Source organism: Festucalex cinctus, chromosome 12 (genome assembly GCF_051991245.1).
Source record: "Festucalex cinctus isolate MCC-2025b chromosome 12, RoL_Fcin_1.0, whole genome shotgun sequence".
Lineage (NCBI taxonomy): Eukaryota > Metazoa > Chordata > Actinopteri > Syngnathiformes > Syngnathidae > Festucalex > Festucalex cinctus.
In genome coordinates this window covers 20,026,127-20,053,626 of record NC_135422.1, presented here as the reverse complement: position 1 = coordinate 20,053,626, position 27,500 = coordinate 20,026,127, and the positions used below count along the sequence as shown (strand labels likewise).

The window sequence follows — 27,500 nt, the reverse complement described above, 5'->3', positions numbered from 1 at the left end:
AAAAAAAAAAAAGCGTATTTTTTTCAGTGTATTTTAGTGTATTTTTTTTTTCATTCATCCTCCAGTTTTTATACATAATTTAAAAATTATTGTTTTTCTTTTAAATTTATATTTGATTTCAACTTTTTTTTACAATTGTAATGTGTTTGTTTATACTGTATGTTCAAAACCAACCAACCAACCAAAGTAAATGAAAATATTTGTATTACTTTATTTAAATTAATATTTTATATATATATATTATTATTTTATTTTATTTTTTTATTATTTATATATTTATATTTTTTATATATCTTTTTTAAAAGTTTTGGAATTTGATGAGACAAATTGTTTACAACATTTTGAATGATAGATTTGTGTTAAATTAGATTTAAAAAATTATTTTTTTGTGGAAAAAATTATTCTATGAGAATAACACTTTGTGAAAATGACCACATTACATGATAGCTTTTTATTTTTATTTTTATTTTTTTATTCCGGCTTGCAATAATATGCTAAAAGTTCCATTTTTGTTTGTGTAAGAAAACATCGAATCATGAAGTAATCATGTTTTCAGAAGAAAATAAAAAGTCCTTTAAGTATTTTAGATTGTATTTTTTTTCATTGATCCTGCATTGTTTAAACATATTTAATATTTTATAGCCATTATTTTTTTTCCATTTTTCCTTTAAATTTATATTTTATTTCTTTTTTTTTTACACTTGTTTGTTTATATGTTCAAAGCCAATAAACCAACCAACCAAAATAAATTAAAATATTTTTATTATAGTTTATTTAAATTATTTTTTATATTTATTTTTTTAGTTATTTTATTTATACTTTATATTTATGTATATTATTTATGTATTTATATATATATATATTTAAATTTTTTACATTTTGTTTTTTGTTTCAGAATTTTATGAGACAAAATGTTTACATTTTGAATGATAGATTTGTGTCAAAAAAAAAAAGATTTAAAAAATTATTATTTTGCGGGAAAAATGATATTATGAGAATAACACTGAAAATGACATTACATGATAGTGAACTTTTTTTCGGTCTTCTTGTTTATGTCGAGAACATCGAATCATGAAGCAATCACATTTTCAGAAGAAAAGTCCTTTTAGCTGGAAATAAAAAATCTTCTCCAGAAAAACGTTTTTCCCTGTTGTGAGCAAGTGCGACTTGAAGTGTGGAGTGACAGCGGCGTTAATCCGGGATCAGTGTCAGCGACGTTGTTATTGTGACCTCTTAACCCCGCGGCGCCAACGGTCGCGGGGTCAAGAGGGGGCGGGGTTGAACCAGCCAAGCTAGCATTATCATGTTTGTGATGAGGCGTCCCATTCATTGGCAAGTTTGGATTTGCCAGCGACTTCCCGTCCTTGGAAGCAACATGACGGACATTCTTTGCTCTCGGCCTCGGCGGGAGGCGCAGCGGGAGCAAATTCTCCTCCCTACCTCCGCAACAACATCCGGTCTCGTATTGATGATGTCATCGCCACGCATTTCGGCTCCGCTGTCCAAATAAACACAATCGTCTCACTCTCTGTTGAGGGGGCGGGGCAGTGTATGTTGCCCACAAGAATTAAAAAATAAATAAAAAATCATGAGGGAAAACTTGAACTTTTTCATGTAAAAATATTTTCTGGAAATTATGAACTATCTATAAAAACAATCCAATCTAAACAATCTAAGTTTTGTTTTTTGTTTTTTAGAAAAAAGGGGGGAAACTGATTTAATTTTTTTTTTTCACCGTAGTTATTTTTATTTATTTTTTTTAAAGAAAAAAGTATCATCAAGGCATGTTCAAAGAAAGTGGAAAGAATTTTTGTCTTGGAGTTTTATTTTTTTTAATAATAATTATAAGGAAAGTCTTATTTATTTTATTTTTTTTTTTAAATACCCCAAAAAATATTTTTTAGGAAAAAAGTTTCATCAAGGGACGTTAAAAGAAAGTGGAAAGAATTTTTGTAGTTTAAAAAAAACTTTTTATAATAATTATTAAGGGAAGTCTTATTAAAAACAAAAAAACAAACAATTGTTTTTAGACAAAAGAGGATTTTTTTTTTTTTTCAACATAGTTGAAAAAAAAAAATACCCCAAAAAATATTTTTTAGTAAAAAAAAGTTTCATCAAGGGACGTGTTAAAGAAAGTGGAAAGAATTTTTGTAGTTTTAAAAAACTTATAATTATTTAGGGAAGACATATTAAAGAAAGGATATTGTCATAGTTTATTAATTAAGACTGTGTTTGATTTGGAACCTGAAGTGGGCGGATTTATCATCAAGGTCCAATGAAAAGCAGGTGGTGGGGGTCCTGCTAATAAAGCGTTAGCTTGTTAGCTAAATAGCAACGTCATTCTCTTTTGTTTTGTTCTGGCAAAACAAGTTTTTTTGTCCGGATGGAATTTTTGTGGATTATTTGGATGTGGATGCGTGGCAATCTGGAAGCGCTCCAAGACAAAGCACAGTTTTCATATTTTGTTGATATTGCGACAAGATGTAAAAATGACTTTTTGGCTAACAAAATGTACCAAAAAAATAAATAAATCAAGAGATGCATTTTAGTGTCTCAAAAAAGAAGTTTGAAGTCGAAGGTGAGTATTTTACTTTCTTCATGTGTTCATTCTGTTTATTTTTGCTGTATTTGTTTTTCCCCTTTGACTTGAAATGAAATGAAGTGGTTGAAAAAGTTGAGCTGCTGTTTTTCCTTGCTGGTCATCGGCCACGCATGCTACCTCCGCTGCACGCGCATGCGTGCGCACCAGCTGGCTTATTTAAAGGCTGCCCATCAGCTTCTCGTCTTCATTGTGCTTTTCATCTTCCAAGGATTCAAATCTCCCTGTCGGACTTTTTGCATTCCAAAGGTGTGATTTTCTTCATTTTTGCACGTCATTTGCGTATAAGTCCTGAGAGTGACGCCAGTCGTTAACGTAGCGTCACTTGATTTGGCATCAACGTGTTGGATTTGAGCCAGCAGCAAACTATCAAAAAGAAACTTTTTGACATTTGCGATTTCGTTTGCTTTTATTTTTTTGTAGGCGGCAGGCAGGCAAGGCAGGCGGTCCTGATCATGTCTCGGCTCCTTCTCAGCGGTAGTGTCCAGTCCACCTGTCGTTCCTATCATCTACTTGTTTCTTTTCTCTTTTCTACTTGTCTGTAATTATTGGTTTGTTGTTATTGACTTTGTTGTGTTCTCTCCTCTCGTGATGTTGCGCGATGCTCCTCTCTTCTACTGTCATGTCATCTTGTGCATTTTGCTCTTTAGTTTCGATTCTGCTGTAATGTTTTTTTTTTAAATTATTTTATTGATGTTATTGTGCTCGGTTGTATTCGCTTTTTTTCCCTTCACTTTTATTTGACAAGATGGTGTTATTTTTCTACCAGTATTTAGTACTCCTTCTCTTCTAATTTCTCTTCTACTCAAGTCTGCTCTTCTGCTCATACTCACGTTTTGCTGTTTCAGCTTTCTTCTACTTTTTTTTTTTCCCCCCACTTTCAAAAAAAAATTGTCGTTTCAACCGTCTTCCACTTTTTTTGACTTACATTTTTTTGTCATTTCCACTTTTTATTTCCACTATTTTCACTTTCTTTTTTTATTTTGTCATTTCAACCGTCTTCCACTAATTTTTCACTTTTTAATTTTTTTTTATTGTTGTTTGAACTGTCTTCCACTTTTTTAACTTTTTTTTGTTTCAACAGTCTTCCGCTTTTTTCACTTTTTTATTTTGTCGTTTCAACCGTCTTCCACTTTTTCACTTTTTTTTTTACTTTATTTTGTTTCAACAGTCTTCCACTTTTTTTTCACTTTTTAAATTTCTTTTGTTTCAGCCGTCTCCCACTTTTTTCACTCTTTTTTTTTTTTTAATTTTGTCGTTTCAACCATCTTCCACTTTTTTATTTATTTTGTCGTTTCAACTGTCTTCCACTTTTTCACTTTTTTCATTTTTTTTTGTTTCAACAGTCTTCCACTTTTTATTTTTTGTTGTTGTTTCAACCGTCTTCCACTTTTCCACTTTCTTTTTAATTTTGTTGTTTCGTCTTCCACTTTTTTTTTTCACTTTTTTCACTTTTGTCGTTTCAACCGTCTTCCACTTTTTTTTCACAATTAAATTTTTTTGTCATATCAAGTCTTCAACATTTTTCCCACTTTCTTTTTTTATTTTGTCATTTCAAGTCTTCCACTTTTTTTTACTTCTTTTTTTAAATTTATTTATATATTTTTTTTTCCACTTTTGTCATTTCAAGCGTCTTCCACTCTCAATTGTCTTATTCAGTTCAATTGACTCCCTTCTGTTCTCTTCAACTCCACATCAAGCTGTTCTTTTCCTCATTTCATTCTATTGTGCGCTTGTTCTCTTCTACTCTTTCCTGTACTTTGCCATATTCAAGTCTACTGTCTTGTAATCCCTTCCACTCTGGTCTCTTCTCTTCTTGTTTCCTTTGCTGCATTTCTCTTGTATGTTTGTCGTTTTGCAATTGTGTGACTTTGTGTTGTGGTATTTTGCCTTTCAGGTGTTTTCTTCCTGATGTGTTGGCGATCCTGCGAAAGCTCGGGTGCGTTCTCTTTCACCTTCTTTGTTTCTAGACGTGAAGGTTGTTTTGCCGTGGCTTTGAAGTTGCCGTACGCTGTTGTGCTTCCTGCCGGCCGGTCGCTTAGCAACGCGGGCGCTCACCTGCGACACCCGCGCCGCCGACCTGGACCCGACGGCGGGCGGCGTCCTGGTGTCATGTCCGCCCGATTGCACACGGCGCAGACTCTCCGTCTTCGGCAGCCACGTCTACGCCGCCGTCTCGTCCGTTTGCGGCGCCGCGTTGCACAGGTAAAAACATCACACTCGCATGTGTGAGAGCGGCTCAGTAGTATGTGTGAGAGCGTTTTGATTTTTCTGTCCTGTGTGTTTTCATGTGTATGCAAGATGATGAACATTTTCAGACATAAATGTGAGCAAATCATTTTTCAGTAGTATTTGTGAGAGCATTTCTGGTATAAGTGTGAGAGCTGAAAGACAGTGAACAAATACATTTTGTGTGAGACGGATCAGTCGAGAATGTGAGCATTTCATCATGTGAAAGAGAAGCATACGGTTTCATTCAACAGTATGAGTGAATCATTTTTCAGTAGTCCATGTGAGAGAGTTTCAGTATTGTGAGAGAGAGCGTGTTTGGATTTTTCTGTCCTGTGCATTTTCATGAGTGTATGTAAGATGAATGTTTTCAGTTGTCCTTGTGTGAGAGTATTGCGGGAACATTTCAGTCATGCATATGAGCAAATCATTTTCAGTAGTATGTGTGAGAGCGTTTTGTTTTATTCTGTATTGTGCGTTTTCATTTGTATGCAAGATGAACATTTCCAGCCATGGATAAGTCGGGAATATTTCAGTCCTGCATGCGACCAAATCATTTTTCAGTAGTTTGTATGTGAGAGCATTTCTGGTACATGTGTGAGAGCTGAAAGACAGAGTGAACAAATTATTTTTTGTGCAAGAATGATCAGTAGTGCATGTGAGAGCAAAGAGAACAATACATTTTCATTCAACAGTATGAGTGAATAATTTTTCAGTCATTCAAGTCACTTTCATTAGTGTGTGAGAGCGTTTTGATTTTTCTGTCCTGTGTGTTTTCATGAGTGTATGCAAGATGAACATTTTCAGTTGTGCATGTTGTGAGTATGTCGGGAACATTTCAGTCGTGCATGCGAGCAAATCATTTTTCAGTAGTGTGTGTGTGTGTGTGAGAGCATTTCTGGTATGTGTGAGAGCTGAACGACAGCGTGAACTATTTTTGGTGCGAGTGATCAATAGTGAATGTGAGAACATTTCATCACCTGAAAGATAAGAATGCATTTTTATTCAGCAGTATGAGTGAATCATTTTCCAGTAGTACATGTGAGAGAGTTTCAGTAGAGTGCGAGAGCGTATCAGTCAAGCACGTGCACGCACGCCAGGTGGACATTGAAAGCGGCATTCAGGAATGTGGCGGCCAAGGATTAAGCGGGCACCCTCAGGGTTCGGCCACCCGCCTCTTTTGGCGTCTCGCCCGCAATCAGGTGACCTCACTCGCCGTCATGTGACGCGTTTGTGGCACAGCGGCGCCGTGGGAGACGGTGGCGGCGAGGTCCGAGTCAGGCGGCTGCCGGGACGACAGCGCTACGTGGGCTCCCTGTCCAACGGCGTGCAGTCGCAGACCTTATCTCACTGGAGCGCCTCCTTCAGCCTCAGCGGTAGGCGTCGCCATGGAGACGGGTCACCGGCCTGCGCTTGATCCCAGAGAGGATGGATGAGCGTCTTTCTTTTTTTTTCTTTTTTGTATCCCAGCACCGGAGGACCAAAGAGCGCAAGAGCTGATCCGGGACTCGGGCGCCACCACCAGGCCGGCCAAGAAAACCGTCAAGAAGATGTCTGTGAAAAAAGTTGGAAATAAAGGTCATCCTTGTCCAGTCCCATTCTTTTGCAATGCTATGTCCTGTCCTGTCCTATCCAATCCTGTGCTTTCCCTTCCTGCCCCATCGTCACATCCTATCCAGCCTTTTAAGTTCTGGTCTTGTCTTATCGCAGTTTGTCTCTTTTTCGCCTGTACTGTCCCATACCATCCCTGTCGATAATGTCCTGTCTTGTTTCCTCTTGTCCTGTCCCATTCCTTCCCATGCTGTTTTACCATGTCCTATGTCCCATCCAATCCTTCCCTTCCTGTCTGATCCTGTTTCATCACTTCCTGTGCAGCCTTTTTATCTCTGCTCTTGGGTCCTGTCCCAAGTTATCACTTTCTCCCCTGTCCTGTCCTGTCCCGCCCCATGCTGTTTTACCATGTCCCATCAAATCCCGTGCTTTCCCGTCATGTCCGATCCTGTTTCATCACGTCCTGTCCAGCCTTTTCATCTCTGGTCTTATCCTGTCTTGTCTCATCCCAAGTTGTCACTTTCTCCCCTGTCCTGTCTCATCCTTGCCGATGATGTCCTGTTTCCTCCTGTCATGTCCCATCCCTTCATCATGCTGTTTCACCGTGTCCTGTCCTGTCACATCCAATCCTGTGCTTTCCCTTCCTGTCCTATCCTGTTTCATCACGTCCTATGCAGCCTCTTCATCTCTGGTCTTGTCCCGTCTTTTCTCATCCCAAGTCGCTGCTTTCTCCCCTGCCCTGTTCTGTCCTGTCCCGTCCCTGCCAATGACGTCCTGTCGCGTTTCCTCGTGTCCTGTGCCGTCCAGACTGCCAGATGGACATTGCGGTGGTGATGGACAGCAGCTCCAACTTGGGTCGGCGGCGCTTCAACCTGCAGAAGAGCTTTGTCAGCAAGCTGGTGGCCATGTTGAAAGTGGGTGTCAACGGACCCCACGTGGCGCTCGTCCAGGCCAGGTCGCCCACATGCACGCACGCTCGCATGCATGCACGCACGCACGTGTGCACCAAGGTTATTTTCGTGAACTAAAACTAATGGAAAAACTAAAATTCAGAAAATGTTGTTAGCAAAATAAAATAAAAAGGAAAATGTTTTTTTTTAAAAACAAAAGCTAACTGAAATTACCATTTATGTTTACAAAATTATAACTATAATAATAGCAAAAATGTCCTTGGTTGTCGTCTTTGGGAATGAATTGAATGCATAAGCCTTTGGAGATGATTTTAAATTTAATTTCAAGTCGATTTACTTTGATATTGATCGGAATAAGGACATTTGAAAGTGTGTCACACAGAAGTGATGTCATCTCGCAGCAGCCAATAGGAAAGCACCAAAATATTGTGCACAAGTAATGCACTTTTTTTAAAACTAAAACTAATACTGAAGCTAACTAAAACTAAGCATTTATTAAATAACTAAAACTAATAAAATGGCCATCAAAACCAACTAAAACCCACTAATTTTAAAAAACGAAATAAAATGAATGTATGAATTTAAATTTATCCATCCATCCATCCATTTTCTTGACCGCTTATTTCCCACAAGGGTCGCTGGAGCCTATCTCAGCTGGCTTTGAGCAGTAGGCGGGGGACACCCTGAACTGGTTGCCAGCCAATCGCAGGGCACACAGAGACGAACAACAATCCACATTCACAAGCACACCTAGGGACAATTCGGAGCGACCAATTAACCTGCCATGCATGTCTTTGGAATGTGGGAGGAGACCGGAGTACCCGGAGGAAACCCACGCAGGCACGGGGAGAACATGCAAACTCTTCCTGGACTTCCTGGACTCGAATCGGAGTCCTCAGAACTGGAAGGCGGACGTGCTAACCACTCGCCCACCATGCCGCAATTTACATTTATATATTTTTTAATTTATTATTATATATTATAATTATTTATAATTTACATGAATTTTTCATTGTGACTTTGTCCCAATGATAAATTTGGATTCGATGTTTGTATGATGTAATTCAAACAAACTAAATAAAAAAAAAAAACTAAACGAAATAAAAACTAACTAAAATGAAAAATTCCCAAACTTTGTTTATGAATTTACATTTATAATTTATCATTTATTTTTTATTATATATTTTATTCTATTATATTTAATTTTTTGTTTATAATAATTTACATGAATTTAAGAATTTTATTTAAATTTGGATTCGCTTTTCCACGACTACTCAAATCCGCATTCTGTCCACATTACCGTGTATGTGTGTGCGTGTGTGTGCACGCAGTGACATCCCCAGGACGGAATTTCTGCTCAGCAACTACACGCAACCCAAAGAGCTTCAGTTTGCCATCAAAGAGCTCCCACACCTAGGAGGGGAAACCAACACAGGTACGCGCACGTTCAACGTGTCCGATTCCGTGCACGCGGTCGCACGCGTGACGTTTCGCGTTTTGCTTAGGCAAGGCCATGACGCAGGCGGCGGAGACGCTGTTCACGCAGCGCGTGGGCGCCCGTCGCGCCCACCCGCGCGTTATGCTGGTGCTGGTGGACGGCTGGCCGGCCGATGACCTGCGACCGGCGGCGGCCGCCGCCCGCCGCTCGGGCGTCAACGTCTTCCTGGTGGCCGTCACCAAGCCGGCGCCCGACGAGCTCGCGGCCGTGCCCGACCGCGACTTCGCCAAGCAGGTCGGCCCGCTTCGAAACCCGCCAACGGGGTCACGTGTTTATTTATCTTGTGTTGCGTTTTGTTTTGTTTTCCCCCCCAGGCGGTGTGCAAAGACAACGGCTTCTTCAGCTATCACATGCCCAGCTGGTTCGGCACCACCAAACATGTCAAACCTCTCGCGCAGAGACTCTGCTCGATGGATGCGCTTCTTTGCAGTACGCGTAACCACCACAAATCACCGCAAAAAAAAAACGGCAACATGCTAGCAACGCGTCAACATAATAACAACCATCACAATTACAAATAAATTGTCATCAACAAGCCATCAAACATCGTATGCTAGCGACCAAACAGAGACCCAACAACGTTGGAGATGTAACCAATAACCGTAACCGCAATATCGCACTGATTTGAAATGAAAGATAGAAAAATATCCTTGTTGTCATGTCACCATATTTAAAAGGCGAGGTTGTATTACATTTGTTTGCAGTTATCGCACCCTCTAGTGGTTGGTTTATTAGTACAGTTGAATTGAAATTAGGAAACTTTTGGCCACTGCAGGTTAGTGTGCCCGTAAATGTGACATCAAATAGTTCTCAACATCACTGAGCTAACATTAAAAAACTACCCCAAAAATATTTTTATAAGAAAATTTTTATCAAGGAACATTAACAAAGTGTGGAAATATTTTTTTGTATTTTTCTTTATTTATTTATTTATTTATTTATTTATTTTTAAATTATTATTTAGGGAAGTCCTATTAAAAAATAATAATAATAATAATAAAATATTGTCAACATGCTAGCAACATGCCATCACTGTTGGGGATGCAACCATAACTGCAATATTGCAATTACTGAAATTAAAATGTCTTTGCCGTCATGTCACCATGTTAAAGAGGCGAGGTTGTATTCCTGTTATGCAGTTGTAGCGCCCTCTAGTGGTTAGTTTTTTAGTGCAGTTGAATTGGAATTAGGCTTCTTTTGGCCACTGCAGATTATTGCTCACATAAATGAATCAGCAAATATTTTTCAACATTGCTGAGATAACATGTTTTGGTTTGTTTTTAGAAAAAGGGGTGAAACTATTTTTTTTTTTCAACATAGTTGGAAAAAAATTAAGAAAAGTTTAATCAAGAAACATTAAAAGAAAGTGGCAATATTTTTTTTTTTTAGTTTTTTTGTTTAAAAAAAGATATCTCGGGAATTCCTATTTTAAAAAAATATTGTCAGAGTAGCTTTTTTTTGTTACAATATTGTGATTTTTTTTTTCTACAGTATTGTGAGCTTTTTTTTTTTAATATTGCCAATCTCCCCACAAGATGATATTTACATATTGTTGCATCCCTAATCAACCCATCATCAACATGCTGTGACAAAGCCAGCATGGCCGCGAGACATGTTTTTTTGTTTTTGTTTTTTTGCCCTCCTGCAGGTCGCACGTGCCACAACGCGGCCAACATCGGCTTCCTGATCGACGGCTCGTCCAGCGTGGGCGACCCCAACTTCCGGACCGTCTTGGACTTCCTGGCCGCCGTCGCCGACAAGTTCGACATCTCCGACATGGGCACCAGCGTGGGTGAGCTCACGTCGCCGTTCATCAGATGACGACGACGACGCGGCGATGAATCGCGACTGACGTTGTGTCGCACGTCCAGGCGCCGTTCAGTTCACGTATGACCAGCGTCTCGAGTTCGGCCCGCGGGAGCATGCCAGCAAAGATGGCGTCAAGGCCGCCCTGAGGGGAATCCCCTACATGAGCGGCGGCACGGCCACGGGGAGCGCCATCAGCTACGCCGCACAAAACCTCTTCAGGTGAACGAGCGCCGATTGGCCCATCTTCGGCGCTTGCTCTGGCTCCGACGTCATCGTTAGCTTCTCTCGTCCATCGCAGGCCGACGTCGGCCGGGCGCAACTTCCTGATCGTGGTGACCGACGGCCAGTCGTACGACGATGTGGGCGGGCCCGCGCTGGCGGCACAGAATCAAGGTGGGCGTGAAAGCTCGAGTGTCCACTTATTCTCAAATGTTTTTCATTATCCTCCAATCACAGCAATTTATCATATAGCATTTCAATGACTTTCTCAAATCTGCAACTTTTTAATTGCTAAAATATTTCCTGGTGATCCCATTTAGTTGGGTCAGTGTAAAAAATTTCTCATTTGTCAGGGAAAAAAATTGTTTATTATTGTCTTTGCGTACTTCCTGCTGCTGTTTGTCACCTTTGCTCCGCTCCTGGCAGGCATCAGCGTGTTTTCGGTGGGCGTGGCCTGGGCGCCCATGGACGACCTACGGGCGATGGCGTCGCAGCCCAAAGACGAGCACATCTTCTTCAGTCGACACTTCGGCGGCCTCGAAGATCTTGTCGACGACCTTGTCCACGCCATTTGTCGAGACTTTGATGTGAAAAACTGAAACGCAAACGCTGTGCATGACGTCATGACATCAGCCAGTCACCACATGTAGTTAACTGGTGACGTCACACTTGAACGCCTCTGCCATGTATAACTTTTAATCTCTTCTGTTAAACTTCAACAAAGTGTAAACTTGTGATGATCTAATGTCTTTGTTCTGTATTTATTTTTGCTTGTTTAAAATTAAAGATGTTTTTACTTTACTTTTTATTTATTTTATTTTTTGCTTTGACGAGTCAGTCACACGCGAATGAATACAAAACTCTGCTGCCCTCTTGTGGACAAGGTATTTTTACTTTTTGACGAAGAAAAGTTTTGAACTGAGTAGAAATACAGTGTAGGCATTTTTGAAGTGACGTAACATTTACAAATGATTTAAATGAATCCAGCAGTGTTGCTTTTCTTCGTGTCCTCAACTTTGGAACGTTAGTTGTGTGTTTTGGAGGTGTCGGGACCGGAAGCTAGACGACGGACGGTCGCTTCAGCGGTCGCCATGGAAACGTGACGCAAACATTCCAGGCAGGAGCGCGTGGACGAGGTAAGCTGACGAGCCGCCGCACATTTTTTTTTTCACCACACACAATGCTAAAAAAAGAAAAAAGGAAAACTTTCGTCATTATTTCTGACATTTGACTGAAATTGTATGCGTCCGTCAATCGTCACGACACGGTCACTCGATTAGGTACATCAAGTTCCCCACATTCTCACGAGCGGCTCCAAATATTACAAACACTTGCGACATGTACAAGAACAATGAATTAATAGAGCGGTCGTGCTAGAATAATTAAAAAAAAAAAATCAATTTGTGAATTTGTCGTGCAGCTTTATAAGGAGAAGCAGGAAGAGGAAAATGCCCAGGAAGGCAAAGAAAGGAGGCGGGGCGTCGTCGGAGGACGAGGAGGGGGAGGAGCTACCGCTGCGACGTCATCGAGCCAAACAACAACAGGAAGTGAACAGGAAAAGGGAGGAGCTTCTCACAGTCTTCCTCACAGTAGGTTTTTTTGTTTTGTTTTTTTTATTGACAAAATTGTAATTCCTCACAGTAGGTACAAGAGTAGGACGATTCTCATGTGACGTCACTCATGATTCATTGGGATGATGTCATGATATAATGACGATAAATGACAAGACTCGACTCAACTCAACTCAAGTTTATTTATATAGCGCTTTCAAACAGCCTGAACTGTCACAAAGCGCTTTACAGAAAGACAAAAAAACAAACATAACATAAAACATTTAACACCAATACAATACAATCACAACAAATCAACATTCTTCAGCCCTACTTAAATGACAAGACGTCATAACCTGTGACGGCTGGGCTAATTATTACCCAGGAGGGTCTGAAGGTGGGCGTGTCTGTGACCGCAGGTCAAAGTTCAGCGAGAGGAGCAGAACTCGCGGGTCAATCAGGCCAAACTCAACCAGGTCTGGCGCCGCATCCTCCGTCAGGCGCGCTCGGAACAGCTACGCGATGACATCGTCATCTTGAGGCAGACCTTCGAGCGGCAGCTGGATGGCCTGGATGACGTCATCAAGGTGTGCTCACGCTAGCGGCTAGCCGGGTAAAAAGAAAACAAAAAAAACAAAAAAAACGAGAGCCTCACCCGGGATTAACCCCGTGATCACACCGGTTGCGTGTGCGTGTGAGTCTGACTGCGTGCTCTGGACGTGTCAATTTTTTTGGCCAACTAGACAAAAGTTCCCTTCTCATTATGAAGAATGTAGAGTTGTGAAATCGCGGTCTTCTTAAGTACAACATTGTTGCCAAGAATGTTGATTTGTAAATTGGAACAGCTGTGTACTTGTTAACTTGAACAAGACGTTCCTCAGGTTGAGAAACGCAAACAGGCTTTTTTATTTTTTTATTTTTGTATATCCACTCACTCACACACGTGGCCTACTTCTTGTAGGCAACAGGCTTTTTTTGTATGTCACTTCCTGATTCCTAAATACGTCACTTCCTGTTTGTGTCATCCTTCTGCCCGTTTGTTCCTTTCATCACCTCCTTTCTGTTTCTTCGTTTGTTTTGTAAAACGGATTTTTTGTTCTCACGTCTTTTTTTCTTATTTGTCACCAAGATGACTTGACTTGACTTCACTCACGGTTTGTCTCGCATGTGATGTGATGTTCTGACCTCACTTCCTGTTTTTTTTTGTGTCAGAGCTTGTCAGGTGACCTGGAGGAGGCGGAGCGTCAGTGCTGCCGCGTGCGTCGTCTTCACCTTGGCCACGTGGAGCGTCTGCGGACGTTGCTGGACGAGCGCGTGGCCTTCGTGCGGTGCCGCTGGGAGGAAATTCTGCAAGATGTCAGCCGAGGTTTTGCGGAAGACAGGTCGGTGGGCGGAGCCCCCCCCCGCCGGATTGGTCATGTGGTTGTTTTGACGGGACGCCGGGCAGCACGGTGTGGAGTGGTTTTAACACGTCTGCCTCGCATTTCTGAGGTGCGAGGATCCAATCGTGTCTATTGACTTCCAATCCTGTTTGGCTTTGACAGACTGGCGACCAATCCCTTCTTTTTTTATTTTTATTTTTATTTTTTTAAACATTGACTGGGGGCCAGTCCATGTGCCCCAACGTGGCCCGGCGACCGGGCGCCCTACACCTCAATTGAAGTTACAGTGTATTTTATCTGGCAATTTGTGACAGAAAGTAGACTAGACTTTAGACCAGCTCGGACCTGGTCTAAGTTGTGGCGCAGAATGTGATTTTGCTGGGTTTTGATCGAGGCGCACAGTTTGGCTGCGCTTTGTTGCTAGTCTTTTGCTTGGCATGAAAATAGGACACTACAGCTTACCTTTATAAAACAAACTAAAACTAACAACAATAATTGCGAAAATGTTGCTTTCGGCAGTTAGCGTTCGGAATTGATTTGAAATATTTTTATGTTGATGTACACAAGACAGAAGGTCAAACAATTTTATTTCAGCTCGATTGACAAATATTCTACACATTAAAAAAAAACAATGCTAAAACTAATTAAAAACTAAATTTAAAAGGAAGCAGTAAATAAAAACATCTAAAAACTAATTCAAACAAAATGAATTTAGAAAAAAGACAAATCGAAATAAAAATGAACTCACATGAAAGATGCAAAACTGACATTGGCTCACAAACAGACAGTGTTATGCTAACATGCTAACGTGCTAATTGATGTGAAATATTTTGGTATTGATGTACACAAGTCAGAAGGTCAAACAATTTTATTTCATCTCAATTGACAAATATAAAAAAAAACCTAAACTAAATCTAATACTAAAGCTAATTAAAAACTGAACTAAAAGGAAGCATTAAAAAAATCATCTAAAAATTAATTCAAACCAAATGAATTTAGCAAACAAATCGAAATAAAAATGAACACAAATGAAAGACGCAAATGGCGACCAGACTGTGTTATGCTAACATGCTAATTGATTTGAAATATTTTGGTATTGATATATCCATACATGAGACAGAAGGTCAAACAATTTTATTTCATCTCGATTGACAAATATTATATATATATATATATATATATATATATATATATATATATATATATATATATATATATATATATATATATGTAAGCCTATACAAACGAAAACTAATACTAAAAGTAAGCATTAAAACATCAAAACATCTAAAAACTAATTCAAACAAAATGGATTTGACTGTTATGCTAACGTGCTAACGCGCAACCTGCAGCGACAACATGGCTTCGCATTCCCGGCGTCAGCGTCAGCATGTGGAGGACGCAGCGTTTGCGCTGTCGCGGCGGCACGGCGACGTCATGCGGCGACTTCACGCCGCCTACGCCGACATCGCGGCGGCCCGGCGCCACGCTCAGCGGGACCGGGTACCCCGGCTTTCCTGAACTCCGCCTTTTATTTCGGACGGCAATTTTGATCATCGGACGTCGTTGTCACTTCCTCCCTCCCACTAGGTGGCGACGCTGCGCTGCGCCGACGAGGAGAAACTGGAGGAAAAACGGCGTCAGAAGCGGGAAGAGGAAGAGGAAGTGGAGCAGGCGTGCCGCCCGGCGCAACTTCTCATGTCCAGGAATCGAAAACTGATCGACGACGCCGACAAGGACGCCGCTAGAGTGCGCCGGCTGCAGGTGACAGGCGGCCATTTTTTGTTGTCACACGCGAGTCACGTGACCCACCGTCTCACTTCCAGGCCGCTGTCGCCGACCTGCGCGTCAAGCTGAGCGCGTTCCAGACGGAGACGGCAACCGAGGCGGACGCGTTGACGGCGGCGAGTGGCGACGTGACGGTGAAGACGCGCCGCCTCCGCGCCGACCTCGTTGAAGCTCGCAGGGCGTGCCGGCAACGTCTGGCCGTCCTGGCACTCCGGACGGACACCGCGGCGCGCAAGCTGAGGGCGGTCGTTGCCGAGGTGGGTGGAGTCTGGTCACCGTGGCGAAGATGAAGGGAGGCGGCGACGCTGACGCAAGTTTTTTTTTTTTTTTTTGTCCACAGGGGGAGAAAGTTTTGCACGTCGCCACTTTGTGCGGCAAGATACGGCAAGTGGCGAATTGTTGGCCACACGGTGGCGATGACGAGCGGTGGCTGGGGGTTACGCAACCAAGCAAGGTCAGCGTTCAAGAAGCAGGGCTATTATCGTTTTGGAATTAGACTACAGTTATAGTTGAAAAGCTTTGGTTTAAAAATTAGATTAAATTAATTAATTCAATTAAAAATAAAATTTAAAATTATAAAAGGTTTCAAAGTATGCTTATAAAATTTAATTAAATATTACAAAAATACATTAATTAAATTACATGATAAATAATAAAATAATAAATAAATAAAATATAATAATAATAATAATAATAATAATAATAATAAATAATTCCATTAATTTATTTAGTTAAAAATTAAATTTTAAATTATGAAAGGTTTCAAATTAGGCTTTTAAAATTCAATTAAACATTAACAATTAATTAAATTTAAATTATAAATAAATAATAAATAAAAATTATATATGATATAATAATAATAATAATAATAATAATAAAATAAATGATTACATTTTATCGTGTCGCATTTGGTTGCACTAATGGTCAAGGGAGTGACAAGAGCTTCTTTAGCTTTCCAAAGGGGGGGAAAAAAAACGACATGACCAGTGGATATGAAAAGGAAGAAAACATGGTGAGTTATGCTCGCCAACCAAGCACTCAACGCATTGTGCTGATCATTTGGAGGATTTAGTGCTACCATAGTTGTTTCGTACTGTTCATCCGATATTTTTTTTATGAATGGAAAATGCAGCTAAAGGTTGTCGTCACGTTAACTTGTCACGAACAGCCGACGCATTACTATTATTCCCATTAGCACAACGTCTGTTGATGTCTTTCAGCGTGGTGAGTTATGGTCGCCAGCCAAGCACTCACTTGTGTCACTCCCTTGACCATTAGTGCAACCAAATGCGACACGCTAAACCGTCGTTGAACTGGAAAACAACTCAACACAAGCGCATACAGCCGAACGCATTTTTTTTATTTATTTTTTTAACCACTCACACACAAGCGTACTTCATGCAAGCCACAGGGGGTCTCCCAGGCGGAGGAGCGAACCCGCACGTACAACCGAACGCTGCTGTGGCGACTTTGTCGTCTGTGACGTCACGGCTCCGGAAACACCCGAAGACGCCAGGACGTGAGATTCAAATCGTCGAGGACGCCTTCTGACTTCTATTTAGTGATTAAACTGCTTTACAGTCAGCTAAAATATAACCACTTTGTAATGAAAATTATGCTTTGTAAAGGTGTTCTAAAGGTTTCAAGATTAACATGGAAATGTTTGAAATTTGACCTTTAAAATCGAATTATAAATTAGAAAATTTAATTAATTAATTACATTTAATTTAAATTATAAATAAATAAATAAATAAATAAATAAATAAAGATAATATAGTAATAATAAAATTAATTATTAAATTAATTAAATTAAAAATTATAAAAGGTTTCAAAGTAGGCTTTTAAAATTAAATTAAACATAAAAAAATTTAATTCATTATTTAAATTAAATTTAAACTATAAATAAATAAACAATATATAATATAAATAATAATAATAATAATAATTATTATTATTATTATTATTATTATAAATGATTTAATTAAATAAAATTTAAATTATAAATAAATAAATAAATAAATAAAATATATAATAATAATACTAAAATAAATGATTAAATTAAATGTAAAATTACAAAAGGTTTCAAAGTCAGCTTTTAAAATAAAATTAAATATTAAAAAAATTCATTAATTAAATTAAATCACATTTAAACTATAAATATAAATAAAAATAATATATATTATAATAATTAAATAATTACATGAAATTAATTAATTAAATTAAATAAAAAATTTAATTTAAAAATTCTAAAAGGTTTCAAAGTAGTATTTTAAACAACAGTTAGGTTTTGAAATGAGGGTATTACACTAGGGTTAGGATTTCAAAGTCGGGTTTTCATTTGACCTGGCATTCCATGGCATTTACCATCAATTGAAATGTGGAATTTTTTGTTTGTTTGTTTGTTTTTGCGTCCAGCAGACGTTTCCTGAAGTTGACGCGCTGACTCGCCGCCTCAACCGGGCGCTTCTGCAGCAAGACGCGCTGGGCCAACGCGCGGTCGAGCTGCGTCTGGAAAACCAGCAGCTGAGGCTCGCGCTGCGCCGCCGCCTGGACGGCATGACGCTCGGAGGAGGCCCCGCCCTCCTCACCGTCAAGACCGCGCCCTCCGCCGACGTCCGTGACCTCGGACCGTCGTGCCACAACGTCATCGAGGCCAATGATGTCGTCAGAAACTCGCTGTCCTAACAAGGAAGGTACATTGTCGTGTTTTTTTTTTTTTTTTTTAAATAACGCCTTAATAAATGAAAGTAAATGATAAATAAATAAATAAAAATAACATAATAGTAAAAAAATAAATTAATTAAATAAAATATGAAAAAAATCATCATTTAAAAAAAAAACCGATGCCTTGTTATATATGGTCATTAAAAAAAATGCTGTATTCGTGTTTTTTTTTCTTTTTTTCTTTTTTTTTTTTTTTTTAACCCCGCCATGGTCATTAAAAAAAAAAAAAAAAAAAAAAAGCCTAACTATACATGTTTGTTTAAACAAAAAACGTCTTACTATATATTGTCGTTTTTTTTTGTTTTTTTTTATTTTAATTTTTTTTTTTTTTTAAATACGCCTTACTCTACATGGTTGTTTTAAAAAAAAAAAAAAAAAAAAAAGCCTTACATATGCAAGGCTGACACATGCACAACTTTTGGCCACGATTTTGTCGTGGCATGTCGTGCCATTTTCGGGCACGAACTGGAAGGTTCCTGCACTGTTCACGAAGACTTCACGAATGCGTGACCATTCGTGTCCACATTGACACGAACTGGCGCGACGAGTTCACGCATAGTTTGCGCATAGTTTAGCACTTCCCGCATTTGCACGACGAGTTCACGTAATTCGGACGGTGTCGTGCCGACTTGGACACGCCATATAAAAAGGGGGCCTCCCCAACCCCTGGTCATTTTTGGATTGGCAGTGAAAGAGACAACATGCTGAATGCCAGAGACAATCAATGCAGAGAAGAGAAGATGCCAATACATGGCAGCTGCTCTAGCCATTGTTGAAGAGCAGCAGAAAAGGCTGGAAGAGTCAAAAGAGCAAGAAAAGGCAACCCCCTTCTCTGCTTTGCTTGTCTGCTTGGTTTTAGGCATGTTGTCTCTGTGACGTTGTCTCTTCACTGGCGATCTATGGAATGGCGAGCACTGTCCAGGAAGCCCCCCGCACTGACGCGAGCTCCCCTGTCACGCAGGAGTCGTGGACTACTCGTGACCGGTTCGTGAACGCGTCGTGAGCTGCTCGAGCTATGCACAGGAGTGCATCAACTAGTCGTGAACTGCTCGTGCCAGCAATGCGTGAAGTACACGTGATCATTTAAAAACAAAAAACACCTTATTATACATAGTCGTTTTATTTTTATTTTTTTTAAATAATGCCTTACTATACATGGTCATTTTTTTTTAACTTTTTTTTAAACGCCTTACTATACATGGCTGCTTTATTTTTTTAAATAAGGACTCATTAAAAAAAAAAAAAAAAAAGCCTAACTATACATGGTCGTTTTATTTATTTATTAAAATAATGCCTTAGTATACGTATATTATTTTTTCCATTAAATTCCTTACTTACATGGTTAAAAAAAAAGTCTTACTATACATGGTCGTTTTATTTTTATTTTTAAATAATGCCTTACTATACGTGGCCGTTTTATTTATTTGTTTATTTATTTATTTATTATTAAATACTCCTTACTATATGTGGTCATTTTATTTTATTTTTTTGAAATAATGCCTTACTATACGTAGTCATTTAATTTTTTTAATGATTTACTATACATCGTCCATGTAAATAAGGAATTTAAAGAAAAAACAATGACCACTTATAGTCAGGCATTATTTATAGTATGTATAGTAAGGCGTCAAAAAAAAAAAAAAAGTATAGTAAGGCATTTTTTTTAAAACCATGTATAATGTATAGTAAGGAATTAAAAAATAAATAAAAAATGACCATGTATAATAAGGCGTTTAAAAACAATTCATTATTTACATGGTTAAAAAAAATGCCTTACTATACATGGTCGTTTTTTTTTTTTTTTTTTTTTTTTTTTTTTATGCCTGGCCGTTTTATTTATTTATTTTTGACGTCTTACTATACATGGTCATTTTATTTTTATTTTTTAAATAATGCCTTACTATACGTAGTCATTTTATTTTTTTGACGCCTTACTATACGTGGCCATTTTATTATTTTTTAAACTAAAGACTTTAAAAAAAAAAAAAAGCCTTACTTTTCATGGTAGTTTTTTTTGTTTTAAATTCCTTACTATACATGGATAAAAATAAATGAATAAAAGAAAAAACTCCTTTTATATACGTGGTCGTTTTATTTTTAAAATAACACCTTACTATACATCATTAAAAAAACGCCTAGTCGTTTTATTTATTTTTTTAAAATAATTTTCGTTTTATTTTTTTTAATGGCTTACTATACATCGTCATTAAAAAACAAAAAAACAACAAAAAAACGCCTAACTATACATGGTCGTTTTTTTTAAAATTATTATTGTTTTAAATAATGCCTTACTAGACGTGGTCATTTTTTTTCCCTTTAAATTCCTTACTTACATGGTTAAAAAAATGCTGTTGTTTTATCTTAAAAATGTCTTTTTATTTTTTTTAAATAACTCCTAACTATACGTGGCCGTTTTATTTTATTTTTTTTAAATAACTCCTTATATATACGTGGTCGTTTTATTTTTATTTTTTTAAATAACTCCTGACTATACATGGTCGTTTTTTTGTGATTTTTTTTAAATAACACCTTACTATACATCATCATTAAAAAATAAATAAATACATTTTGACGCTTTACTATATGTGGACTTAATGGACTCAATTTAAAAAAAACACACAAAAAAAACGCCTTACTATATACATGTTTTTTCGTACTATTGTTGTACTGTATGTTTGTCATTTCAGGTTGACAGAAGAGTAAAACCAGTTGGAAGACTAGAAAAAATACTTTTATTGTGGTAATCATGCAGGACACCAACAGGAAGTAGTAACACGTCACGTCACGTGGTCAACGTCAGCTGCTCACCACACCATCAATCCCTTAAGTTAAAAAAAAAACAAAAAACAAGCCAATCAGGAGGCAGCGTGGGCTCCAGGAGGCTTTTGATTGGACGTGGCCTTCCCCCTGAAGTCATCAAAGCCTTGTGACCTGTGAGAATGGTGGCAGTGAATGATGTGACGTGGCTTCGCCCCCATGCTACGTTGTCAACCAATCAAAGGGGGAGGGGGCTATTTGGAGAAAATACAAATAAAATAAATACAAATCCCAATGAGCTGGCAGTTATTTCATTGACTTTGACTAACAGGTGAGACTCCTCCCACTTGGGGAAAAAAAATGACAGTCCCACCTCTACATGTGACATCACTGACTGAACAGAGAGACTGCTGATTGGCCAGCTGCTGTTGAGGCGAGATTAAGTGACAGTGGTCCTGAGTCCCATCACATCCAATCAGAAGCGTTATCTTTAGGACCAGGAAGTAGGTGGGTGGGGCCAAGAGGCATCCTCGTTTGATTAAAACGTCAAAAACCCTGCGAACTACTCGTGACATCAGCGAGTGGTCTGATTGGCCGGCTGCTGCTGAGGTGGGGATCACATGATCATCACATGTCCCGAGTCCCATTACAATCAATCAGGATCAATTGTTTCTCTTATGTCACCACACCAACATCAGAAATACCGTCAGCGGCTTCCGATTGGCCAGCTGCAATCCTGTCCTGACCAATCAGGATCCATCGTCCGTCTCAAACGATTTTTTCGGAAGCTTTGGCGAAGAATCCTGGCGCCCGCCGCCTTAGACTGAAGAGGTGGGAGGGGCTTTAGTGTCAGGTGGACAGATGATGTCATCACTCAGCTGCCTGCCTTCAGGCGGCCATTTTGGCGTGGATCCCCCTGCGGCTGGGGCGGGGAGGGAGAGGGAGGGGTCGGGGCCGGCCTACATGTAAACCCTGGCGAGGGCGTCGGCTCCGGCCGAGGCGATGTAGGCCTTGGAGGGGTGAAAGGTCACGTCGTAGATGGCCTCGTCGCTCTTCTTGCGGTGCGCCGTGATCTCCTGCACGCACGTCTTGGAGTCCAGGTTCCACAGGCGCAGCGAGCAGTCGTGACCTGTAACGGTGGCAATGGCAGACGTCAAGCAAGCCACGCCCACTCGGACCGAAAACAGCCCGCACTTACTTCCGGACATCAAGTAGATGCCGTTGGGGTCTACCGCCAGGCTGGTGACGGCGTCCAGGTGGGCCACCATGGCGTGGATCAGCTGACCTGTAAACGCACGCGGATGGATTGACGTGGATGCCGGACGAGTGGCGAGACACGCCCACTCGCCGTCGTTACCTGACTTATTGTCGAAGAACTTTATGTTTCGGTCCTCGTGCGCCGTGACGGTGACGGCCAGCGTAGGATGGCTCACCACCTTGTAGATGTGATGGCCGCCGGGACGACCTGCTCCAAAACAACATCATCATCAGGTAAGAAAATGGCCGGAAAATGAGATCTCCAGTCTTGAGACGATTGAATCAATAGGAATGATTCGTCTCCAATCGTTCAATGACACAATTTCATGCTTTTTAATTACATTTATTAAATGAATTCAATGTACTGCATAAACTGTTTATATATTAGGGCTGTCAGTAGTTTAAAAAAAGAAAGAAAAAAAAAGCCTTACGTTTGTTTAAAAAAAAAAATGCCTTACTACATTCACTTTTTTCTTTTTTTTTTTAATCGCCTTATTATGAATGGTCTTTTTTTTTTTCTCTCTCAAAATAACGCCTTACTATACATGGTCGTAAAAAAAAAAAAAATTCATAAAAAAAAAAAAAACGCCTCACTATGCATGGTCGTTTTTTTTTTTATCACCCTATACATTGTCATTTTTAAAAAAACAACACATTACTATAAATCGGCAAAGAAAAAGAAATGGCTTACATGGTCTGTTTTTTTTAAATCGCCTTATACATCATGGTCATTTTTTTAAAATAATACTTTACATCGTCATAAAAAAAAAAAAAAGAGCCATCGTTTAAAAAAAAACAAAAAAACCTTACGAGCCTTACTATGTTTGCTTAAAAAAAAAAAGCCTTACTATACATCGACTTTTTTTTTTTTATCGCATTATTATAAATGGTCTTTTTATTTTTTAAAATAACGCCTTACTATATACATTGTCATAAAAAAAAATAAAAAAATGGTCTTACTATACATGGTCATTATTATTATTTTTTTAAATACGCCCTATTATACATGGTTGTTTATAAAAAAAAAAAAAAAAAAAAAAAAAAAAAAAAAAAAAAAAGAGCAGCGTCTTACTATGCATAGTTTTTTTTTTTTTTTATTGCCTTATTATACATGGTCATTTTTTTTCTTTTTTAAATAACGTCTTACTATACAACGTCATAAAAATAGACACCTTACTATACATGGTCATTATTTTCTTGAAAATACATGGTCTTTGGAAAAAAAAAAAAAATGTCATAAAAAAAAGCCTTACGATATATATATATATATATATATATTTTTTAATCGCCTTATTATACATGGTCTTTTTTTTTTAAATAATGCCTTACTATATACATCGTCATAATTTTTTTTTTAACAAAACACCTTATTTTACTTTTCTGACACTAGGCGGCATGAGCGTTTCATGCTGGACATTGAGAGCAATCGGTATTGGAAGAGGAAGATAGTCACGTGACCTGTGACGTCACGCCGCGTTTGTCGCCTTACTTGTTTGGCTCTGTCCTTTCAGCACCAGCGTGCTCTGCGCCGTCTCCAGGTCGTAGAGGACGACGTCGCCGCCGTCGAAGGACGCCACCATGTGGGCGGGGTCGCAGCCGTTGAAGTCCACCGCTGTGGGGATGCCGTGCTCTAGGCGCAACAACACAAATCCATGATGTCGTGTGTGCCAGGTGGCCGAAGGCGATTTGGTGGGGGCCATGACCGACCTGCGGCGGCGTTGAAAGTGCTGACGCAGGGCTCGTTGTCGCGGCGCGGATTCCACAGCTTGACCGTCCCGTCAGCCGAGCATGACAGGAGGCGGTCCTTGGCGCCGCTGTAGGCCAACGACCACACGGCGTCCGTGTGGTCCGTCCACGTCCCGGCCAGCGCGCTGCCATCTGACAAGCACGCAAAAACAAGATAGTACTTTTTTATTTATTTTTATTGGTGATATTTAAGTAAAGGAAACATGAGTTGAATGAAGTTGTAAAATGATCAGAAACTTGACGACATCACAGCCGTGCCAAATGAGCCAATCGTTGAGGGAAACCGAGTACTAGATTTGTGTTGACATTTTCTGCCACCAGGTGGCATTCGTGTTCCATGTTGCACATTGGTGACAGAAACAATCAATTTTTCATTTCAAATTCATTATTCTATACATCAATTGTATTTCCATTTCTAAGGCCTGGCGGTTTAATGTTTTTTTTGTTGTTTTTTTTTAAAGCAAAATCGATTTCATGATGGACCTGCAGAAACCCTGAAAAAAGTTTAAATGGAAACTTCAACAAATAAAGTATATATAAGTATGTAAGTAAACAAATAAACAAATAAATAAACAAAAAAATAATTGAATTCAATAAAATTAAGTAAAAAAAATAAAAATAAAAAAATAAAAAATAATAAATATAAATAATAATTAAATAAAAATAAAGTAAAAGAAATAAACAAATAAATAAAAATAAATAAATAACAAAAATAAATAAAAATAATTAAACAAATAAATTAAAAATAAACATGATCAATACAAATAATAATACTAAATAAATAAACACAAAATAAATAAAAATAAATACAAAATAATAAATAAATAAATAAAACAAAATAAAGTAATACATAATAAGTACATACCGTATATAATACCTATAGTTTTGTTTTTTTTAACAGCGAATAAAGTTTTCAAAATGTCAATATAACTGAAATTTTAAACTTTCCCTTATTGCAGTGCTTCTCAATTATTTTCTGTCATGCCCCCCCTGGTAAGAAGAAAACGTCTCGTGCCCCCCCACGCGACTATATGTAGTATCATTTGTCTATAAAACTGTTATAAGCACACCTCTGCATAACACTGTATCCGTATTAACGTATAAGAGAATAAAAAAAGAAAGAAATATGGACCAACTTACAACAAAGAATAGCTTTATTAACTGTAACAAAAATTTTTTTGACTGACCATGTCAAACTATATGATACGGAAAAATAAAATTACATAAAATCAAATAATAATGCATTCAAACTGATCGCCAACATTAACTCAGGAGCACAATATATATATATATATATATATATATATATATATATATATATATATATATATATATATATATATATATATATATATATATATATATATATATTAGGGGTGTTAAAAAAATCGATTCGGCGATATATCGCGATACTACATCGCGCGATTCTCGAATCGATTCAATAATCGGCAGAATCGATTTTTTTTTTATTTTTTATTTTTTTAGGATTCACACCTTGAGCATGGAAGAATGTTATATGAACGGCACATTAAGCCTTAATATTTTTATTTTAATGCTGTTCAAATGTGAAACAGATTGCAAACTGTTTGTGTACAGTGGCTCACGGTTATAAGCCTCAAGTTTTAGATAAATATATTCATACAAATCTTACAGTGTACATGTACAAATTTACTGATAGTATTTTCTAAATTTGAATGGAAAAAAATCGCAACAATCGACTTATAAATTCGTATCGGGATTAATCGGTATCGAATCGTGACCATTCGTATCAGGATTAATCTGTATCGAATCGAATCGTGACCTGTGAATCGTGATACGAATCGAATCGTCAGGTACTAGGCAATTCACACCCCTAATATATATATATATATATATATATATATATATATATATATATATATATATATATATATATATATAAAATAATTTGTGCTGATTTTTGATTTTTTACTGTGTGCAAAGCGCACATGCTCAGTGCAAACAAAACCCCGACACCACCAAGAGAATGCTCCCTGCGCACACTCTGCCAATAATGAGCGCCACTGCCTCCCAATGTAGTGGAGGTGCAATTGCACTTTATTCTAGGACAGTAAAAAAAATAAAATAAAAAAGCATGTTCCCCGAGGTCAAACGTGCCCCCTTTGATGGAGCATCGCGCCCCCCTGGGGGGGCCCGCCCCACTATTTGAGAAGCACTGCCTTATTGTATCTTTGTTTACATTTAAGCAAAAAAGAAAAGGGGCGGAGATTTCCCAGGGTAGTTCACCAAAAATGTAAATAAGCACTTGCCTGAAGTGAACACCATATGAAATTGGCTGTCAGATTTTTACAAATGATATCGATACCCATATTTGACATTTCGGTGCAGATAATCCACCTAGGTGATAATTGCTCAATATGTACTTTTCAGCTGAATTGAATTGGGCCTTCCTTTCCTAAAATTTGGGCCTGTGGAGATTGTGGGTCATCAGAAGCGCATACGTACCGTACATGTCGTAAGGGTCCACGTTGGAGCCCGGAACGTTCCACCACTGGATGGTGGCGTCCACGCCGCCGCTGAAGCACTGCTCGCCGCCGGACGTGACGGCCAGCGACAGCACGGGGCCGCTATAGAGAGACACACGCAAAGTTTACACGCAGGAAGAAAGCGGCCACAAACGGCGCCGTACGTACACGTGAGCTCGGAACGTGTAGACCGGCTCCACGTCCAACGAGGCACTTCTGCAAACAAAAACAAAAAGTCACGTGACACGCCGCAACCAATCGGGAATGGAGTGATGCTTCACCATCATTTCCAATTAGGGCTGTAAATAGGGGTGTTAAAAAAAATCGATTCGGCAATATATCGCGATATTACATCGCGTAATTCTCGAATCGATTCAATAGGCGGCCGAATCGATTTTTAAACGTCCATTTTTGATGGAAAATATTCAACAAAATGTCTTACTTAGGGTTAGGGTTCACACCTTAATCATGGAAAAATGTTATATTAATTAATGGAACATTAAGCCTTAATATTTTATTCCAAAGCTGTTCAAATATGAAACAGATTAAAACTGTTTGTTAAATACTGTGGCTCACAGTTATAAGACTCAAGTTTCAGATAAATAATACATTTTCATACAAATCTTACAGTGCACATGTACCAGTTTACTGGTTAGTATTTTCTAAATTTGAGTAAAAAAAAAAAAGAAAAAAAAAAGAAAAAAGAAAAATTGCAACAATCGACTTACAAATTCGTATCGGGATTAATCGGTATCGTATCGAATCGTGACCTATGAATCGTGATACGAATCGATCGTCAGGTACTAAGCAATTCACGCCCCTAGTTGTAAACTTGGTTATGGTTTCAAAGTACGGTGTTGAAATGTTTTTTTTTGGCCGTACTTTTTGGCGGCGACGGTCTTGGTGAGGTTCCAGAGTTTGAGCGTGTGGTCCTCGGACACGGTGAGCAGGCACGGCTCCACCGGGTGGAAGGCGA

At 38.7% G+C, this 27,500-nt stretch overlaps 3 protein-coding genes across 7 annotated transcripts in view; 2 read left to right on the top strand and 1 right to left on the bottom strand.

Annotated features, from left to right (window-relative positions):
• Positions 1-2,126: 2,126 nt before the first annotated feature.
• On the top strand, positions 2,127-11,617 carry coch (coagulation factor C homolog, cochlin (Limulus polyphemus)). 4 transcript variants are annotated; one of them, XM_077538812.1, is made up of 15 exons: positions 2,127-2,578; positions 2,663-2,848; positions 3,023-3,076; positions 4,497-4,538; positions 4,642-4,804; positions 6,071-6,204; positions 6,299-6,406; positions 7,187-7,334; positions 8,622-8,725; positions 8,796-9,022; positions 9,103-9,217; positions 10,437-10,580; positions 10,660-10,816; positions 10,896-10,990; positions 11,243-11,617. In XM_077538812.1, exons 1-15 carry the CDS (start codon positions 2,539-2,541, stop codon positions 11,413-11,415), a joined length of 1,890 nt encoding a protein of 629 aa, XP_077394938.1. In that variant the 5' UTR covers positions 2,127-2,538; the 3' UTR covers positions 11,416-11,617. The 4 variants fall into 4 exon arrangements, with proteins under 4 accessions (XP_077394938.1, XP_077394939.1, XP_077394941.1 ...); XM_077538813.1 differs by having other exon boundaries at positions 2,128-2,578; positions 2,750-2,848; XM_077538814.1 differs by lacking the exon at positions 2,663-2,848 and having other exon boundaries at positions 2,129-2,578.
• LOC144031548 (dynein regulatory complex subunit 2-like) lies at positions 11,567-21,312 on the top strand. 2 transcript variants are annotated; one of them, XM_077538816.1, is made up of 11 exons: positions 11,567-11,700; positions 11,860-11,952; positions 12,237-12,405; positions 12,786-12,953; positions 13,579-13,748; positions 15,101-15,251; positions 15,339-15,512; positions 15,575-15,793; positions 15,877-15,990; positions 17,952-18,229; positions 20,948-21,312. In XM_077538816.1, exons 3-10 carry the CDS (start codon positions 12,265-12,267, stop codon positions 18,219-18,221), a joined length of 1,407 nt encoding a protein of 468 aa, XP_077394942.1. In that variant the 5' UTR covers positions 11,567-11,700; positions 11,860-11,952; positions 12,237-12,264; the 3' UTR covers positions 18,222-18,229; positions 20,948-21,312. The 2 variants fall into 2 exon arrangements, with proteins under 2 accessions (XP_077394942.1, XP_077394943.1); XM_077538817.1 differs by lacking the exon at positions 11,567-11,700 and having other exon boundaries at positions 11,729-11,952; positions 17,955-18,229.
• strn3 (striatin, calmodulin binding protein 3) overlaps positions 20,970-27,500 on the bottom strand; it is a 12,397-nt gene continuing 5,866 nt past the window's right edge. The window contains exons 9-16 of the mRNA XM_077538811.1: positions 27,407-27,500; positions 26,693-26,740; positions 26,505-26,626; positions 23,982-24,152; positions 23,764-23,904; positions 22,375-22,482; positions 22,216-22,302; positions 20,970-22,146 (exon numbers count right to left, since the gene is read on the bottom strand). The exon at positions 27,407-27,500 is cut by the window's right edge and continues 85 nt beyond it. Coding sequence (XP_077394937.1) covers positions 21,977-22,146; positions 22,216-22,302; positions 22,375-22,482; positions 23,764-23,904; positions 23,982-24,152; positions 26,505-26,626; positions 26,693-26,740; positions 27,407-27,500 — 941 coding nt within the window. The 3' untranslated portion in view covers positions 20,970-21,976. The remainder of the gene's footprint in view (positions 22,147-22,215; positions 22,303-22,374; positions 22,483-23,763; positions 23,905-23,981; positions 24,153-26,504; positions 26,627-26,692; positions 26,741-27,406) is intronic.